The following is an 18,687-nucleotide window of genomic DNA, read 5'->3' on the forward strand; positions in this document are numbered from 1 at the left end:
AACTACTGCTTTGTCCTTAGAGAACCCACTTTAATGCAGAGATGAGAGATGTCCTGGTTGAGTGGAAAGGGCCTTGGCTCTGGAGTCTGACAATCCTGAGTCTGTGGTTTATCATTTGGCCTTTCTGAACTCTAGCCTCTTCAGCTATAAAATGGAGATATCACCTATTTTGTCCATTTTATGGAGTTGTACAGATACATAGATAATGCTTTCTAAAAAGTCAGATAAAACCAGAAATGCAAAAAAAAAAAAAAAACCCAGAAATGCTTCAAGTTTTCTTTTTCCTTAGGTAAAAAATGAATTACAATTAGTAGCCAACTGAAAGTAAATGCTGCATATAACCAGCCTCAAAAACTTAATTACTCCAAGTATTTCAATTACTCCAAGTATGGTCTTGTTTCTACTCTACTTTTCTTATTAAAACAAATCCTACCAGCACCACCTGAAAGGCAAACTTTGGCATAGCTAAAGTCCAAAGTGTCACAAATTTTAAGTGGGATTTGAAAATATCGAGATTCTAGAACTAAGTTACCGTATGTATATACAGACCTCTCTCTTATTTATCTCTATAAGCTTATTAAAAACTGCAAAATTTGGGGGCACCTAGGACGCTCAGTCAGAGTGGCTGACTCTTCATTTTGGCTCAAGTTATGATCTCAGGGTCCTGGGACAGAGCTCCATGCTCAGTGGAGAGTCTGCTTGTCCTCCTCCCTCTGCCCACTCCCCCCACCCCACACCAGAGCCCCTTCCTCTGCTCTCTCAAATAAATAAATAAATCTTAAAAAATCCAGAAAACAACTGTAAACTCTGGGGTCACACGTTGAAAGCAAAATGGCTAATGGGTGCAATTATATATGTCATGAAATACCACTGTGATTATAATTCAATCAGTAGAGTTTTCCTACCCCCATTTTGTTAGCTGCATGCAGTCTGAAGCTGTAAGTCTTTCCAGGAAGAAGGTTGCTCACTGTACATTCTACTTCAGAACCTTGGTAAACTTCTCTTGGTTCATCTTTTTCTACAGGAGACATTTCCACACCATAGCAGAAAATGGGTGACCCACCATCAACCAGAGGGGGTCCTAAAGGTGGAAAGATTTATGCAGTTTAACAAAAGGAATACATTTAGGACTAACTTAATTAAAATTTATTACCAAAATGGAAATTACCCCATCGTAACTGTATTTCTTTTGCTTTGGGTCTACCCTGTAATCTGGGAGGGAGGCATGGGCCTGGAGGCACAGCTGGAGTCTGCACAAGTAAAGATTCAGATACCTGCCAAAACAAAAGCAGTAGCAAAACAAAAATGCCCCAACCAAACAATCAGATTGCTTTTGTTAAAGGAAAATAACATGAACACAAAGACTGCACTGATAATTTGAAATTCTACCTGACTTTCAACTGAAAAGAAATAAAAGTTCTAAATAAAAAACTCAAATCATTAAAACTCTAATTTTATATAGACAAATAAAGACACATACTATGTGACTACTATATACAAAGAAAGTTACCAGAAAAAAAAACCCAAGAAACTTTTCCTTTTTATTCTTCCATAATTAAACCCCACCATCACATCATAACCTAATGGGTATTATTTTTGTTCCTGTCTAAATGGATCCACAGATCTCTTCTAAGGAACATTCTACAAACACTATTTGCAATGTTTATAACTTTGGTTACTTTACTATATATTGTATTTTTAACCCAAATACTAGTATTTATAGGTAATCTTTCCTTTTTTCCTAAAAATAATTAAAAAATCAAGTAAGCTTTTCCAAGTGTTAGGTATCTTCAGGTATTTGGTATTACTTTAGTTTCTACACTATATAAAAGTTATATATTAATTTTTATTTTAAAATTTCCCTTAAAATACTGACACACTCAGTGCCATATTCCTTATCAGCATTGTATTAATAAGATTTATACTTAGTATTTTTTCCAAACATAAATAAAATATTTAGTCATCATCATATTCAGAAAGGTATCCTATATGAGAATGCTATAATGCTGAATTAGAAAATTGGGACTTTTTTGGGGGGCAGGGGACTTGCTTTTTTTAATACAGAAAGATTTTATTAGATAAAATGAAGTAATTGGATCCTAAGCCTGTGGGGGCAGGACATGCACTCAGTTTCATAGTACTCACGTTTTCAAATACTTATAAGTTCATTTTTTAAAAAGGTACCTTCAAAAAAAAAAAAAAAGAAGGTACCTTTATTGCACTAAATTCCATTTGAAAAATGGTAACAGTTTTTTTTTTTTTTTTAAATTTTTATTTATTTATGATAGTCACAGAGAGAGAGAGAGAGAGAGGCAGAGACACAGGCAGAGGGAGAAGCAGGCTCCATGCACCGGGAGCCTGACGTGGGATTCGATCCCGGGTCTCCAGGATCGCGCCCTGGGCCAAAGGCAGGCGCCAAACCGCTGCGCCACCCAGGGATCCCCTGGTAACAGTTTTTAATACTCCATGAACTCATTCTTGGTTAAATTCATTAAAAAAAGAAATCACTCCTATTAAAAAAATGCCTCTCCAGAACATTGCAAATATCTCACATATAATCACTGGTGTACTTTAAGTCCATTTTGGTTAGTGGATCTCTATTCATAAAAATAACTACCAATTTCTGCAATAAGTAAATATTAGAATCTGTGTTTAAACAGTAAATGACATTTTATGATTTGTCCTGATTCACATAATTTATGGAATGATCAGTCTACAATTATTTTACTTTTATTTCTGTTAGGTATAATTATTGAACATCATCCTCAAATTTATCTTTATAAATCTTTCTGCAACATTTTTGTATATCTGTTGTTCCAAAGCTAAACATCAACCAGACAATACATATTCACTGAGAAATGATTAATAAGCCAAGTTCTATTTTGGAATATTCTGGTCAGTATAAAATGAATCACCTGGGTTACAGAAATTACTTTGGATACATTTCAAATTTTGAGTGACATCTGGTGATCTCGTCTTATTTGACTCAAACTTGGAAAAAAAAAACTACATGTAAGTATTACCGCACTCTGTCCTCCATCACTGATGCAGTAAACTCGTAAACGATAGAAACAGCCTGGATTCAGTCGATCACAAAGATGTTCTCTAGTAGCTCCACTGTATATCATATCCCATTTGTTTCCTGTAAGGTGAAGAATTATGTTCAGTCAGCTACAAGGTAATGTTTAACGTTTTGGTATCACGGACACGGCAGGTATCCTAGCTTCACTCGTAAGTGTTTATGTAATTTGTCAGAAACAATTTAAGCTTGCTTCGAGTTTCCTGGAGATGATCTAATTTTCTTTATGTTACAGCTTCCTAGACAAATCTGTATGGCTTTGTTGAAATGAAATATCTCTGTAACTCTGTTCAGACTTTGGCTTACATTGATAATCTGCTTTTAATTAAACATTTTAAATGTGTTTACTGGTCTAGTAATAACATTATAACACACAAAGAGTAGAAAGAACCAATACCATAGGAAGTTTAGTCTTAATTAAAAGACATTATTTTTCAGGAAACAGTTCATTGCATAGAAATAGATGGTTAAATGTATGATTCAAAAATAAAGTTCACAAGGTACAGAAAATATTTCTAAAACTACTATAATGTAAGTTAAACTTTGCAAGATAATTTTTCTCTGATATGTCTGGTTATAAATCTAACTAAATAAACCTTCAGAAGACTTGAGATATACTGGAACGGAGTGATGCAAACAAGTGAGAAAGGAAATAAAATGCAAATGTAAATGTAATAATACAGGTGTATAGGAGTCTTACGTTTGATTCACTGTATTTCTAGAGATTACTACTTAAAATACTAACTGCTATAAACAAAGGAGAATGGAGAGTGAAAGAAAAGAGATCATATAAACTGTAGTCATGAAGAGCAGAGGCATACATCTATTAATTTTTGGTAGCGGTTCTTACCATTGGAACCTTCTGCCATCTCCACTACATACTTATTAATGGCTGCGCCTCCATTGTCTTTTGGTGGGTCTATCCAAAGAGGTAAAAGTGGTATTAGGTAAAGTAAATACAAGTAAACAATGACAAAAATCCTAATAAGCAGAATGCAAAATCTAAGACTGTTTAAAAAATAAAAAGAATCACCTGCAATGCTTTTTTAAAAAAATTAACACCAGCATTTCATTACTATACTGATTTTGCATTAGGTAGTGCATAAGCAGGTGTTCAATAAATGTGTTTTATTAATTTTTTTCAAGCTTTATTTAAGCAACTTCCACACCTGATGTAAGGCTTGAACTCACAACCGACCCCAAGATCAAGAGTTGGATGCTCTTCTGACTGAGCCAGCCAGGCACCCCAACAAATGTGTAAGTGAGTAAGTGATTTTCATTTCTCACGAGGACCAAGATGACCTAGGTGATCTACAGCTACAATTTCAGTAATCATTCATTTCACTCAGTGCTACCTCTGCTCATAGTCCTACAATAGATGCTGAGTTCTTCTGGTATCAGATATGAACTCTGTATTCGTGTGAGTGCAAAGTTTTGCACAAAAAAGATCCTCAAACAATGAATGATTCTCACATTCTGTATTGAACTTGCTTAATCTAACAAATTTACTCAACTATCCTAAAAAATATCTTAATATTCAAATCATTTTAATCAAATACAAAAGTAATGATGTACAAATATGCATATCTTACCCCAAGTTATTTTAAAACTGTGTGAATGTATCTTTCCTTTAACTGAAGGCTTCACAGGTACTCCTGGCTTATCAGGGCATGTAGTAAATTCTACTACTTCACTTGGATTACTTTTACCTTCTGAGTTGTAAGCAATAACCTGTGACATAGAACAATTAATATCTGTTACCTAATGATAATAGCTTAAAAAAAGTGATGAGAGATAAATAAGCACAATCAAATGATAAAGTTTCAGACTGTGATGGTTTGTTTATGTGAGAACTGCTTATCTTCAGCAGGGACTCAGCACATATGAGGATTATTTAGGTATAATCCCCATTTAGAGTCAGTTCTGGGAATACAACTTTAAGCCTAACATTTTGATACTAACCAAGAGTCATCATCAAAGGAATAAGCTATAATCTGATGGTACTTGATAGGCTTTGGGTTTGATTTAGTTATTCTTTTACTATTCTTTGGGTTTAAAAAAAATGTCCATAAATTCTTTCAACTTGCTTTATTCAGAGAGAAGCTAATTCCTCTTCCCTTTGAATTTTTAAAAATTATTTTATTCATAGAGATGCAGATTGAGAGAGAGAGAGAGGCAGAGACACAGGCAGAGGGAGAAGCAGGCTCCATGCAGAGAGCCCGATGTGGGACTCCATCCAGGGTCTCCAGGATCATGCCCTGGGCTGCAGGCGGGGCTAAACCGCTGTGCCACCGGGGTTGCCCCTGAATTGTTTTTAATAACTTGCTTCCAATACAGTGTAACATAAATGACAGTGTGCAGCTTTCCTACAGAGAAGCCCATCTGGTGAGAAACTGAAGTTTCTGACCAGTTGAGAGGAAATGAGGGCTACCAACCACCTGAGTGAACTTGGGAGCAAATTCCCCAGCCCCAGTCAAGCCTTCAGGTGATTGTAGCCCTACCTGGCATCTTGACTGCAATCTCACATAAATTCTGCATCAGAACCACCCAGCTAAGGCAGTCTTGAATTCCCGAACCACAGACACTGATAAAATGAATGCTTGTTTTTTCAAGCTATTAAGTTGTGCAGCAATAAATATAATTCGTATCTAAGTTTTTACTTTATCTCTTCTATTGAATTTAAAGCTCATAAAGTCCAATATCAAACTTGATAGGATTTTCTCTTTTCTAAACCGTCTCTATCTTTGCTCTTATCAGCAGAAAGTACTATCATCTACTTATGGTCAAGTCAAAAATCAAGAAACATCCTTGATTTTTCTTTCTCTAAACCTACAGCTTAAATATATTAGCAAATCCTGTCAACTCTACCTCCACTTTTCTGTTTTCCTCTACTACTACCACCTTAGTCAAGGCTTCCTTTATCCTATCTTTTCTGAATGGCTACAATATGCTACTAACTAGTTTGCTAGCTTCCATTCCTTCTCCCAACCCTATCTATTTTCTACACAACTACCAAAGGGATTTTATTACTTCTTAGCTTAGAACCTTTCCAACAGCTTCTGATTTTACTCATTATAAAATCTAAATTCCCTAATGGACTACAACACTATGTGACTTCTCCCCTAACTACCTCCACTTTATGGTCTTTTGCATTACCAATTATTTCCCCTGCCTAAAATGTTCTTTGTGATCATGACATGCTAACTCCTTGTTATTCAGATTTGTCTGTCATTTCCAAAACACTTCTTGACTACCCATTCTATCACCTCACCCTAATTTAGTTAATCCACATAGCACTTATCACCATCAGCTATTTACTTGCTTACTGTCTATTCACCCAACTAAGCATATTAGGTGTTTTGATTTTTTTTTAAGATTTTATTTATTTATTAAAGAGAGACAAAGAGAGAGAGAGCAGGGCAGAGAAACAGGTAGAGGGAGAAACAGGCTCCATGCATGGAGCCTGACATGGGACTTGATCCCAGGTCTCCAGGATCAGGCCCTGGGCCGAAGGCGGTGCTAAACCGCTGAGCAACCCGGGCTGCCCAAGTGTTTTGATTATTATTGTACTCTTAGTACAGTGCTTTAGTTTAGAACAGTGCTTTATTATAGAGTAGATGCTCAATAATTACTGGATGACTCACACACAAGGTCCTTTATGACATGACATGATAATATAAAGATCTAAATAAATCTACCCCTAAACAACTCATGCAGCCCATGAAACCTCAGTAGAATTTGGTTCAATTGTTCAATTTTGCTCAGGCTTCCTCAGTCCTCCCACGCACTATAACAGATTTTCAGGATGTTTTATCTGCTGCTTTACACATTAGACTACAAAGATGATCAAAACACTTCTCAATATGGTACACAGCGACTACTTAAACCTAAAACTAGAAGAAACTATTAAAGTAAGAACAGACTCCCTAAAATCCATAAATATCCACTAATTACATTTTTTAAAGCTATATATTTTCGCACTGACTCCTTTTACTTCAGTTAGCCATGAAGGTATTAAAAGTTATAAAGCCATATGGTTATCTTCCCACCCCCCACAGTTTTACTAATAATCAAGAACACTCATTCAGTTCCCCGCCACAGAGGGAGCACTTTGCTAGAACTCCAGGTAGTGCACTCAACTTCAACACATTTAGAATCTTTATGCAGAAGACAGGCAATATGCTTGTCCAAAGATTTAGGCAACAGATGAAAGATTGCTAAGGCATAAAATGATCCACAAAAGCTTTTGAAAAGGTTAACAGAAGTGATATGGGGTCTTCATGGGCAAGAGCAGTAAAAGGGCAAACTTGGCTAAGAGGGAAAACAGAAAGCCCTGGGTATAGAGCAGAAATGAAAAGTAAATAGCGAGCTCTGTTCAAAGAAGAAGTAATCAATCTCGTGATAGCCAGTTCAAGTAAGGAGTGAAAGGCAATGCATTTTAAAAAAACTAAGTGCATCAGAATATAGAGAATCTTCTGTGAACCTAAGGAAATTGTTTTTTTAGAGGGAAAGCTGTATTTCAGAATGATTAATCTAGGTATAAAACAGAACTCAGAAGGTAATTAGAAGGTAAGAGAATAGCCTGATAACACAGAACAGGTTTGGAGATTTAGTATTCTTCAGAACAGAATTTAGTATTCTTAGTATTCTTCAGAATGACAGCTGATAGAAGGCAAAGAGCTGATGTATCCAAGGGAGAAAGGGACATAATAAGAACTTTGGACTTAACTTGGGCACACTGAGTTTAGGGCAAAGGAGAAAGGAACACTGGACATGATGATGATGAGGAAGGGAACATCTTTATGTACTGTCATTGATCCTGACATTTAAGTGTATAACTGAATTTCAAATATGGAAATTAAGTTGATGGATCCAGATACTGGTTGATTTCTCTCCACCTGTAAAAAGGCCTCAAAATAAGTAACAAGCTGCAGTGAAAGTACTTAAGGGTTCTCAACTCAAGGTACTCAGAACTCAAGCCTTGCTGCTTGAAAAACTATTTTCAGGAACTTTAGGAAATAAGACATGAGCCTCCTAGTGGCCCAGAGTCATAGGACTGGCTACTAGCCTCTGAAGCCTTTAATAATAATAAGAAATATAATTATCATTTTAAATTTGGACAACAGGTCCTAGAGAGCCCAGCTTCCAGTGAACCATTTGATGGAATCAGCATTGAATGCCATTCTGAATTTTAAATGATTTTAAGAATTCTGGCTGCTTTCTTATGCTTTAATTTTTTTGTAAAGATTTTATTTATTTATTCATGAGAGACACACACAGAGAGAGAGGCAAAGACACAGGCAGAGGGAGGAGCAGGCTCCATGCAGGGATCCCAATGTGGGACTCAATCCTGGGACTCCAGGATCACAGCCTGAGCCGAAGGCAAATGCTTAAATGCTGAGCCACCCAGGCATCCTTGCTTTACATTTTTGTTTTAATTTTTTTTTAATTTTAAAATTTTTTCACTGTTCCAATTTTGTTCTAGTGTTTAAAGTGTCCTAGGATTGGCTGTAGTGTAGAAACTAGAACTCTGGCATTGGGTAAACTTGGTCATATTAGGATTTTATGTTAATCATATATTCTTACTGTTTCTTTACAAACAGCAATATACTATCTAGTCATTGCCTTCTGGATTATAATATGTTGCTGCTTTTGCTTAGTAATCTAAGATTTCTTTACTGTTAAGACTATTTTGATATGGTTTGCTTGAAAGAGGAGTCTGCAATGTCAAACTAGAAAGACTGAGGCAGCAATAGGATTTAATGATTCAAAAGTCCCTCAGCACAAGGCAGATTCAAAGTGTCTGAACTTCTAGAAGACTTCAAATAGTCATCATTTTTTATTTCCTAGTATTTCTTTCCTCCTTTATATCAGTGGTTCTTAAATTCAGCAAGCATCAGAATCACCTGGAGAGTCTGCTGAAACAGACTGTTAGGCTTTATCCCAGAATTTTTGATTCAGAAGATCTGAGGGGGCCAGAAAACTTACATTTCTAACAAGTTCCCAGGTGGTGTTGGTAGAATGGTCTGGTGATCGTATTTGTGGAACTAATACTCTAAGTTCTTATCACTATTTTAATTTATTATTTAATAAGCCAGTATAGAATCCTCTCCTATAAGCCAGTGATTTGTTAAGAGGTAGTTTAGAAACACTGTTTTCCCATCCTCTCTCTAGTTTTTTGGGGTTACTTTTTCTAAGGGCTCCTCCTCTTAGAGATTCTGACTGTATAACCTGCAATTCGAATGTGACTACCACAGCGAAACAATTTTAAATAAAAATTTGTGACTTTTTAAAATAGTGCATCATGAGAAATTTAACTCCTTTTGTGTATATTTTTGTCTCTGTGTGGCATAACACCATGGTGTTACATGACAGAATTCTAAGAATTTTAATAAACTTACCAAATTATAAAGATCTTAACATTTTCTCCTTAGAAAACTTGTTGGTATGTTACCGAAGCAAAATACAATCCAACGTCATCTTAAGAGGAAAACTGAATGAATGTACTTACTTCTTAGGTATTTTATAAATCTTGTAAATATGAAAACTCTATTTTGAAATTAAGATCATTCAGTGTTATCATAAGTTTTAAAAATGAAGCTAATATACATGATAAAGCATAATAAATATAATTATTATGCTCTCCATAATCAAATTACTCATTATGAAAAATTTTCTAAGGTTCTCAAGGAATAATAAAATTTATTTTTGCCCTTTAATAGTGAAATCAATTTACAGTGGCTTCTATCGTTTATTTGAAATGATTTGATTAAATAAACACTGACTGGAAAATTGTAATGTTCAATTTATCAACTAGTATGCATCTTGTATTTTTAGGAAAACATCTGCACAAAAAAGTAGGTTGGCTTATATTAACTAATTTAAGCAGGTTCCATGCAGGGAGCCAATGTGGGACTCGATCCCGGCTCCAGGATCATGTTCTGTGAAACACAATGTATATCCCTGATCAAGTCAGGGTTAAAACACTTAGAATGGAAGATATACTAGGAAACATAAAGAATTTAAAGAATCTCCTTAGGAGATGAATTTTCAAGGCTTGCTGTTGCTTTAAGTAAGCAAGAATGATATATATAGTCACCAGGCTTCAGTCAAGCGATACATGACACGAAGAGTCTCTGCTTTCCTCCTAAAATAATTCAATGTAAAGTCCAACAGGTGGGCTAAACCAAGCAAGTATCTGCACTAGGGGATAGGTGGGTTGGCTGGAGGCAGTAGCATTTGCCTAAGTAGGAAGTCAAACACCCTGAAGAGACTTTATGGGAAGGAAGGAATTTGTTCCACAGTGACATATAATGAACGTAAGTGGGGCAAAGTTTCTTGCTAATGACGAAGGAAGCTAGAAATAAGAAAAAGGAGAAAACTAGAATTAACCTGTGGTACTGGATTAAAATTGGAGGTTTGTGGTGTACACTCATGGTTTAAAAAATCTATCTATCTACAGAAATACAGATGTAAATGTGTTTGTGCATATAAACTTTGTGTGTACATACAGAAGTAACACACATACATACAGAAAGTACGTAGCTCTGTCCATTGACAGGGTGTCCAGGAATAGCAAAACTTTTACAGCAATAAGTATACTTACTATCCAGACTTTGGCTTCTAAATACTACTGTCCACTAAAAGGACCCAGGTGCTTTGAGAAATGACCAATTCCAAGGCTGAAGAAGCACAAGATGAGACTGGAATATCATGTGCCAGAAAGGAAAGGCTCAAAGAATAATGGGGGGCACATTTCTAAAAGATCTGAAAGCCATCCTGAAGGAGCTCTTAAATCTGAAATAATTTGAGTCTCACGACTGATAATCATAGTAACAAAAATAACCCACTCAGTAAATAGGAATCCATCAGTTCATACTAATATAAATGAGAAAAGAAAGCTTTTCCTTACAGTATAATGCCAACTAATAAATGTAGAAGAGATGATAAAATTGAAAAATCACACTTAGAAATCATTAATCAGTAATAATTGATTCAGGCAAGAATTATCAACGGGTGTTAAAACCAGTAGGTGAAAGTTTGATGAAAAACAAGATGTTTACATAGGATTTACAAAATACTTATTACAAAGGGAGAAAGAACAACCTTAGAGTGAAGAAACATGGTATATACAACCTTCATCAAGTGACTACCAGTAATGGGACAAACTGAAATTGTGCACCATTTGATATAATGTATTAGGAAAATAATACCATTACTTTTTTAGATATCTCTGACAAAAAAGCATATTCTGAATGTGTTTAAACAACATTCACATTTTAGAAGATATTTGTTCACAGAATACAAATAAAAGTTCCATGAAACATTAACATTTTTTTATTTTAAATATATACACAATTTTGATTTTAAATATATACACAATTTGACAAGCAATGTTACATAGTAAGAAAGTAAAGCGGGTAATGCTCATTAGAAAATGCTCTTTTCTTTGAGAGAGAAAGAGAGTGCTTAAGCTTAAGCATGAGTTGGGAAAGGTAGTGGGGGAGAAAGAATCCCTAGCAGGCTCCACACCCATGAGCAGGGCTCAATTTCACAACCCTGACACCATAACCTGAGCCAAATTGAAGATTCTGATGCCCAACTGACTGAGCAGTGTCAACTTGACTGTCCACTCGGACACCCCAAGGACAGAACTTTTATTTTTTAAAGATTTATCCATTTATTTGGCAGAGAGAGAGAGAGAGAGAGCGCGCGCGCAAGCGCGTGCACAGGCAGGCAGAACAGCAGGCAAAGGGAGAGGGAGAAGCAGGCTCCCTGTTGAGCAGACAGCCAGACACGGGGCTCAATCCCAGACATGATCCAAGCCAAAGGTAGACGCCTAAGCGAATGAGCCACCCTGGTGCCTCCCACAACTATTTAGATTTAAAACCAAGGAGTGAGGTATATACTTAGCTTTAAAACAATAGGAACAACAAGAACAATAAACAAATCTCTTAAGGGCTTTCAAAGCTTACCTTAAATTTATACTTCGTACTACGTCTGAGATTCTTTACTGTGTAAGCAAGATCTTCTCCATCATATTTGGGCTTAAAACCATATCCCTGGAAAGGGAAAACAGCCTTTCTTAGATGTCTAACAGCAGAAATATGGGGGATAACAATTATGTAAAAAGATCCAGGTCTAAAAAAAAAAAAAAAAAAAAATCCAGGTCTTCTTCATGTTCTGTGTACAATGTGATTAATGCTGTTAAGTGTGATCCTCAACTCAATACTTCTATGTTGAATGGACAGACCCAGAAATATTAATGAATGCTTGTAGGAGGATGGAGACCTCATTTTCCATAAATAGTAACCAAGAGAAGATCTTTCTGTTGAGGGTAAAGTCAGAGCCAATGGTAACTTCACCATCCATAGGCATACCCCTAAAACTAACAGAATTTCCTAGACAGATGTTGCAAGAGCTAAACAGAACTGTAACTATTGAACGTATTTAATTTGCCCTGTGTTTAAGTAAATAAACAGTTGTGCTGGCAGATAGGGATGTCACTTAGGTTTTGAATTGCTATTTATAGCTCCAGGGACAATGCCTCACTACTTTCCCAATGTTATTTTAAAAAATTTTAAAAGTTGATGTGTAATTCACAGACTGTAAAATTCCCATTTTAAAGTATTAAATTCAATCATATATAGTGTATTCAGAAGGTTGTGAAAGCATCACCAAATTCCTAATTCTACAATGAAGCCTGTACTTTATTTTTTGGTTAGCAGTCACTTCCCCTCTTTTCTCATCCACTAATATACTTTCTGTGGATTTGCCTATATCCTTAATAAATGGAATCACATAATATGTGGTCTTTTGTGACTGGATTTTTTTACTTAGCATGTTTTCAAGGTTCAGTCACGTCATGACATGTGTTAGAACGCCATTCCTTTATACAGCTCAATGATATTCCATTGTATGGATATATCACATTTTGTTTATTCATTCATCAATTAATGGACATCTGGGTTGTTTCCAATTTTTGGTTTTTATGAGTAATGCTATGAACATTGATGTATACATTTCTGTATGAATATGTGTTTTCAATTCTCCTGGATATAGCTGGGAGTGGACCAATGCTATTTTTGACTCATATTGCTTTAAAGTAGCTCTGAAAAGCTGTGAAACTATGTAGAACTCATAGAAGACACCCTAACTCATGTTCAGTTCCATTCTAGCTCACAGGAGACAAGCCATTGGAAACTAGTGTCATGTGAAGCTCTTCATACCTTTTGTGGCACTTGGGAAAGCAGGGTATGAATAAAGCTGGAAAAGATGGACATATTATTTTCTTATTTTTTAGAGCTGCTTAGGCTGAAAAGGCTGTGGTGATCTTCCCCTTTCTTTATTCTCCCTAAAACATATTTAAAAATGCAGTCCATGCTGTTCGTAGGCACAGAATACATACAAACCCACAGAAAGAAACAAAACTCCACCCTACACATCAAGGAAACCAAAGACTGTTTTCTTCCTCATCCCAATTCCTCCTAAATGACAACCAACCAAGGATTCAAAGGATTTGGGGAAGGATCTAACTATTGTGGCACTAATTACTTATAAGGATTAATGCTACTTGAAATAGGTTTTAAACACTCTACTTAAAATACATATTCATACTTACTGAAGTTTCTTCCTCCATCTCTAAAATGTAAGAAATTCCTTCATCTGACGGTGTTCCTGAGGGCTTACTCCATTGCAAGGATAGCCAAGTAACACCAGCCTTAGTTAATACAGGACTTGCTGGCATAGAAGGGGCACATCCTGAAGTATAATATAAGACTTCTTCACTAAAACCACTGTTGAAATAAATAGTTTTTAAGAATGAATGAAAAGTTGTTTCTATAGCTAAAGAACTCATTTTCGATGAATGACGTTTTTTTGAAAGTGACAATTTTTGATAACTAATTATAATCCAAATAACATATCTTGGATTTGATAATATTTTATGGTAACTAGATCAGATACCTAAAGGTGAACTGGTATTCTTTTAAAGCTGCAATTTATTTAACACTTTCTCTTACAGCTTTTTGTAGGCTAGTAACACATCTTTACTATACAGCAACAGTGATAAACCAAAGCAGAATTTTTAGTGGGTAATTTGGACTCTGAATAAAAGTCATTTATATAAATGAAATTGACTAAGTAATATATTTACATTAAAACATATCTTACCTTGTGCCATACTCATTTTTGGCTGACAGTCTAAATTTACAACCCATTGCTGGTGATAGTTTAGTAATTTTAAATTGCTTCTGTAAGCCCATATAACATTGACAAAATTCTCCATTTCCTTTTCCCTAAAAAAAAACAAAAAAACAAAAAACTGATTATTATATCATGTAAATTTTTTTAAAAATATTTTATTTATTTATTTTTAAAGATTTTATTTATTTATTCATGAGAGACAGAGAGAGAGAGGCAGAGACAGGGGCAGAGGGAGAAGCAGGCTCCATGCTGGGAGTCTGACGTGGGACTCGATCTGGGGTCTCCAGGATCATGCCCTGGGATAAAGGCGGCGCTAAACCGCTGAGCCACCCGGGCTGCTCTATATCACGTAAATTATTGTAAAAAGTTAAATCCACATCAATTCCTGCTTGATGAATAACAACATATTGGCTAGTGTACGTTAAAAGTCATCTTTGTTACATGAACATCATGGATCTCAAGAGAAAGCAGCGATAACACATATTTTTAAAATGATACTATTCATTAAATGAAGAATTTATAAACTAGAAAGCAGGTATCTTTGTAAACCTTCTTGAATTAAGTATCCTGTTTTAGCTGATGCTAGACCTCTCGCTTTAGTAAAATACACTCTTTCCCGGTGTGGACCCCACAATCTCTTAGGGGGACTGGCAGTGGCAGAAACAGGGTGATCTTTGATACATACAACTGGCAGTGTTCCTCAATCTATGAAAAGTTCTACGCAAACAGTTTTAAGGAAAGGACCCTAATTGATCCCCAAACCTCTATCTTAACAGATGCTAAGCTTCTATAAAATAAAGATTTGGAACCACAACTGCATAGATTTAACAGTTAAAGAGTGTAAACAGAGAGAAAACCTATTATAGGCAAAAGAATGGGAGAGAGAAAAGTCTGCAGGTCAAGACAATCAAAGAGTTTCAGAAATTTAGGATGCTACATAAAGTGGACAAGTTTTTTATTCTCCACCCATTTTTCTTTATTGTGTTGGTAGAGGTAAATGGTGGTTTTAGGGTGACTTCTGCTTCAGAGAAAACCTTTAGTCTGTATCTGGCTGCTTAACTACACCTTCCTGTTTTACTGTTTATAGTTGATTCTATTGAGCTGTCTAAATAGAAAATTGTATCATCTCTAAATAATGGTAATTTTGCCCCCTAGCTCAGCCACTGTACGGCTGTACCTCTTGTTTTAGTTCCAAATCATACTGCATTAATGTTAAATAAAGGTGGGAATAACTGACAACTTTGACTTGCTTCTGCTTTGACTAGAATTGCTTTTATGTTTAGTGATGGTACTTCACTTAATATAAAAATAAAGTTTTAACTGAGAGGAGTGCTGAATTTCATCAAGCATCTTTTTATAATTTATCAATGTATGTTTTTTCTTCTAAATTACTATGATAATGGATAGTGGATTTCCCAATTCTAAATTCTCTTAAAACTTCTGGAATAAAACCTACTTGTTTTGTCCCTCATTATTCTTTAATATAGGCATACCTTGTTTTATTGCACTTCACTTTATTGTGCTTTACATAGTGTTTTATTTTTTTTTTTAAGATTTTATTTATTTATTTATTTATGAGCAACAAAGAAAGAGAGGCAGAGACACAGGCAGAGGGAGAAGCAGGCTCTCCGTGGGGAGCCTGAGGCAGGACTCAATCCCAGGACCCTGGGATCACAGCCTGAACCAAAGGAAGATGCTCAACCACTGAGCCACCCAGGTGTCCCTGCAGATAGTGGTTGTTTTTTTTGTTTTTTTTTGTTTTTTTTTTTTTACGAAGTTTGGTCTGTGGCCAAACCCTGCATCAATCAGGTCTACTGGTACCATTTTTCCAATAGCATTTGCTGACTTTGTGACTCTGTCACATTTTGACAGTTCTTGTAGTCTTTCAAACCTTTTCATTATTATTTTATTTGTTATGTGATTCAAGGAAGAGGCCAAATATTGACACTTAGGAGTTTGGCAGAAGTTGATTCCAACCCTCATGGATGACTTTGAGGGTCCCAAGACTTCAGTAAAGGAAGTAACAGCAGATGTGGTGGAAATAGAAAAAACTTGCATTAGAAGTGGAACCTGAAGATGTGAGACTGAATTGCTACAACCTCATGATAAAACTTCAGCAGATGAAGAGCTGCTTCTTATGGAGGAGCAAAGAAAGTGGTTTCTTGAGATGGAATCTACTCCTGGTGAAGATGCTGTGAAGACTTTTGAAATGATAACAAAGGATTTAGAATTCTACATAAACTTAGTTGATAAGGCAGCAGCGGGGTCTGAGGGGATTGACTCCGTTGGGAAAGAAGTATTAGTGTTGGTAAGTATTATTAAACAGCATTGCATGTTACAGAGAAACGGTTCATGAAAGGAAGAACCAACTGATGCAGCAAACTTCATCACTGTCTTATTTTTCTAAAGAAATTTCAAGTCATCCCAACCTTCATCAAGCACTACCCTGACCAGCCTGCAGCCATCAACATCAAGGCAAGACTCCACCAGCAAAAAGATTATGATTCACTGAAAGCTCAGATGATGGTCAGCATTTTTTTTAGCAATAAAGTATTTTTATTTTTTTTTTAAGATTTTATTTATTTATTCATGAGAGACACAGAGAAAGGCAGAGACACACAGACAGAGGGAGAAGCAGGTTCCCTGTGGGGAGCTCGATGCAGGACTTGATCCCAGAATCCCAGGATCACGCCCTGAACCGAAGGCAGACACTCAACCACTGAGCCACCCAGGCGTCCCAGCAACAAAGTATTATTAAGGTATGTACATTTTTTTTAAGACATAATGCCACTGAACCTTTAATAGACTACAAATATAGTGTGATATATAACTTTTATATACACTGGGAAACCAAAAAATTCATCTGACTTGCTTTACTGAAGTACTTTGCTTTATTGTGGTTGGCTGGAACCGAATCTACAATATCTCAAAGGTATGCCTACATACTGCTGAATTCCCAAATTATCAATGGAATTTCTTCTTACTCCTTCTGGCTACTCCTCTTAGCTGGATATAAACAGCAGGGCAAGAAACATAAAATGATGGAAAAATAGAGTACTAAAATAATAAAACTCAGTATGCTTGCTGTGGTACACTGAAGAATGGCCCTCAAGATATCCAAGTCCTAAACCCTGGAACCTGTGAATGTTACTCTACTCAGAGACTGTACAGATGTTATTAAAACATCACTTGCTTTTTTTAAAGCTCTTGAGAGGGAGAGATTATCCTGGATTATTATCTAGGTGGACCTTAAATGGAATTACACGTATCCTTCTTAGAGGGAAAAGGACGTGAAGACAGAAGAGGAAAAAGGCCATGTGATAATGGCAGCAGAGATAGAAAAGGCTATCTGATGCAGCCATGAGTTCATGGTAATGACCCAGTAATGAGGAGAACCTCCAGAAGCTGGAAAAGTCAGGAGAATGGATTCTCCTCTAGAGTTGCTGGAGGAAGCACGACTATGGTGACACTTTGATTTTTGCTCAGAGAGACATAATTGATTTCTGGTTTCCAGAATTATAGAATGAGTGTGTCTTGTTTTAAACAATCAGGTTTGTGACAATTTGTTAAAAAACGAGTAGCCATAGTAAACAAATACACTTGCCTTTAAGGCTGATGTGAAAAAAATTCCTTTATCAAGGTTATTAACCAAATGAGAGCTTTGAGGGGTTTAAGTCAAAAACAAAACAAAACAAAACAAAACAAAACATAGGGCGGTCCAGCCAGTAATGTTTTCCACCAAATCATTCACAATGTTTTTAAAGAGGAAAATACTATTAAAACAAATTATTTCTGCTTGACAATATACATATAATTTTCCCCTAATTTAAAATATTCAATTTACTTACCTCATCCCATTCTAAAAGAAAGCTTTGGATTTTAGAACCATTGTCACTAGGTGTCTAAAAGAAATACAAAAAAAAAAAAAAAGCAAATTAGTACTTTTGTAAAAGATACTGTGATGATCTAATCTGAGCAATCTATTGTATTACAGATACTCTCTGTGAATTAACTCTGGGAAAACTGCACAGAAAATACAGATATGTATGTACTGTATAATGCCACAATCCTTTTAAATGCAAGGAGAGAAAACAAAGCAAGAAGCTAATTCAAGGTTTTCTGAACACTGAACAATCTCTTGTAGCAAGAACAATCTTAACTTTTATAAAATCCATTAAAAAAACCACTTTGCCTTTGTCAGATGGTTTTAGTTGCTTTAAGTTCCTAGGATTGATCCTGTCATTTTCACTGAAACTCACCTTACAATCTAAAAGTAATACTGTATGATAAACCAGAGAATGAAGGAACCAGGGTGCTTAGAAGAACTCCAAGAGGTCACATTGTCCAGATCTTTGCTTCTAGACACAATGTGCCCATTACCTGAGATTGCTCATTCACTGATT

The 18,687-nt window shown here is 35.8% G+C and overlaps 1 protein-coding gene and 1 long non-coding RNA gene across 6 annotated transcripts in view; one reads left to right on the forward strand and one right to left on the reverse strand.

Annotated features, from left to right (window-relative positions):
- Positions 1-18,687, reverse strand: part of FNDC3A (fibronectin type III domain containing 3A) — a 175,523-nt gene that overhangs the window by 16,469 nt on the left and 140,367 nt on the right. For all 5 annotated transcript variants that reach the window (XM_035704449.2, XM_025478344.3, XM_049099193.1 and 2 more), the window contains 9 exons: positions 18,133-18,186; positions 14,252-14,376; positions 13,701-13,875; positions 12,055-12,141; positions 4,672-4,810; positions 3,930-3,998; positions 3,024-3,142; positions 1,169-1,274; positions 906-1,081 (listed from right to left, as the gene is read on the reverse strand). In XM_035704449.2, coding sequence (XP_035560342.1) covers positions 906-1,081; positions 1,169-1,274; positions 3,024-3,142; positions 3,930-3,998; positions 4,672-4,810; positions 12,055-12,141; positions 13,701-13,875; positions 14,252-14,376; positions 18,133-18,186 — 1,050 coding nt within the window. The remainder of the gene's footprint in view (positions 1-905; positions 1,082-1,168; positions 1,275-3,023; positions 3,143-3,929; positions 3,999-4,671; positions 4,811-12,054; positions 12,142-13,700; positions 13,876-14,251; positions 14,377-18,132; positions 18,187-18,687) is intronic.
- On the forward strand, positions 2,895-18,462 carry LOC125753300 (uncharacterized). The gene is made up of 3 exons (XR_007404803.1): positions 2,895-3,012; positions 4,226-4,336; positions 18,279-18,462. It is a non-coding gene; the product is annotated as an uncharacterized LOC125753300 (long non-coding RNA).

Source organism: Canis lupus, chromosome 22, assembly GCF_003254725.2.
Source record: "Canis lupus dingo isolate Sandy chromosome 22, ASM325472v2, whole genome shotgun sequence".
Classification (NCBI taxonomy): Eukaryota; Metazoa; Chordata; class Mammalia; order Carnivora; family Canidae; genus Canis; species Canis lupus.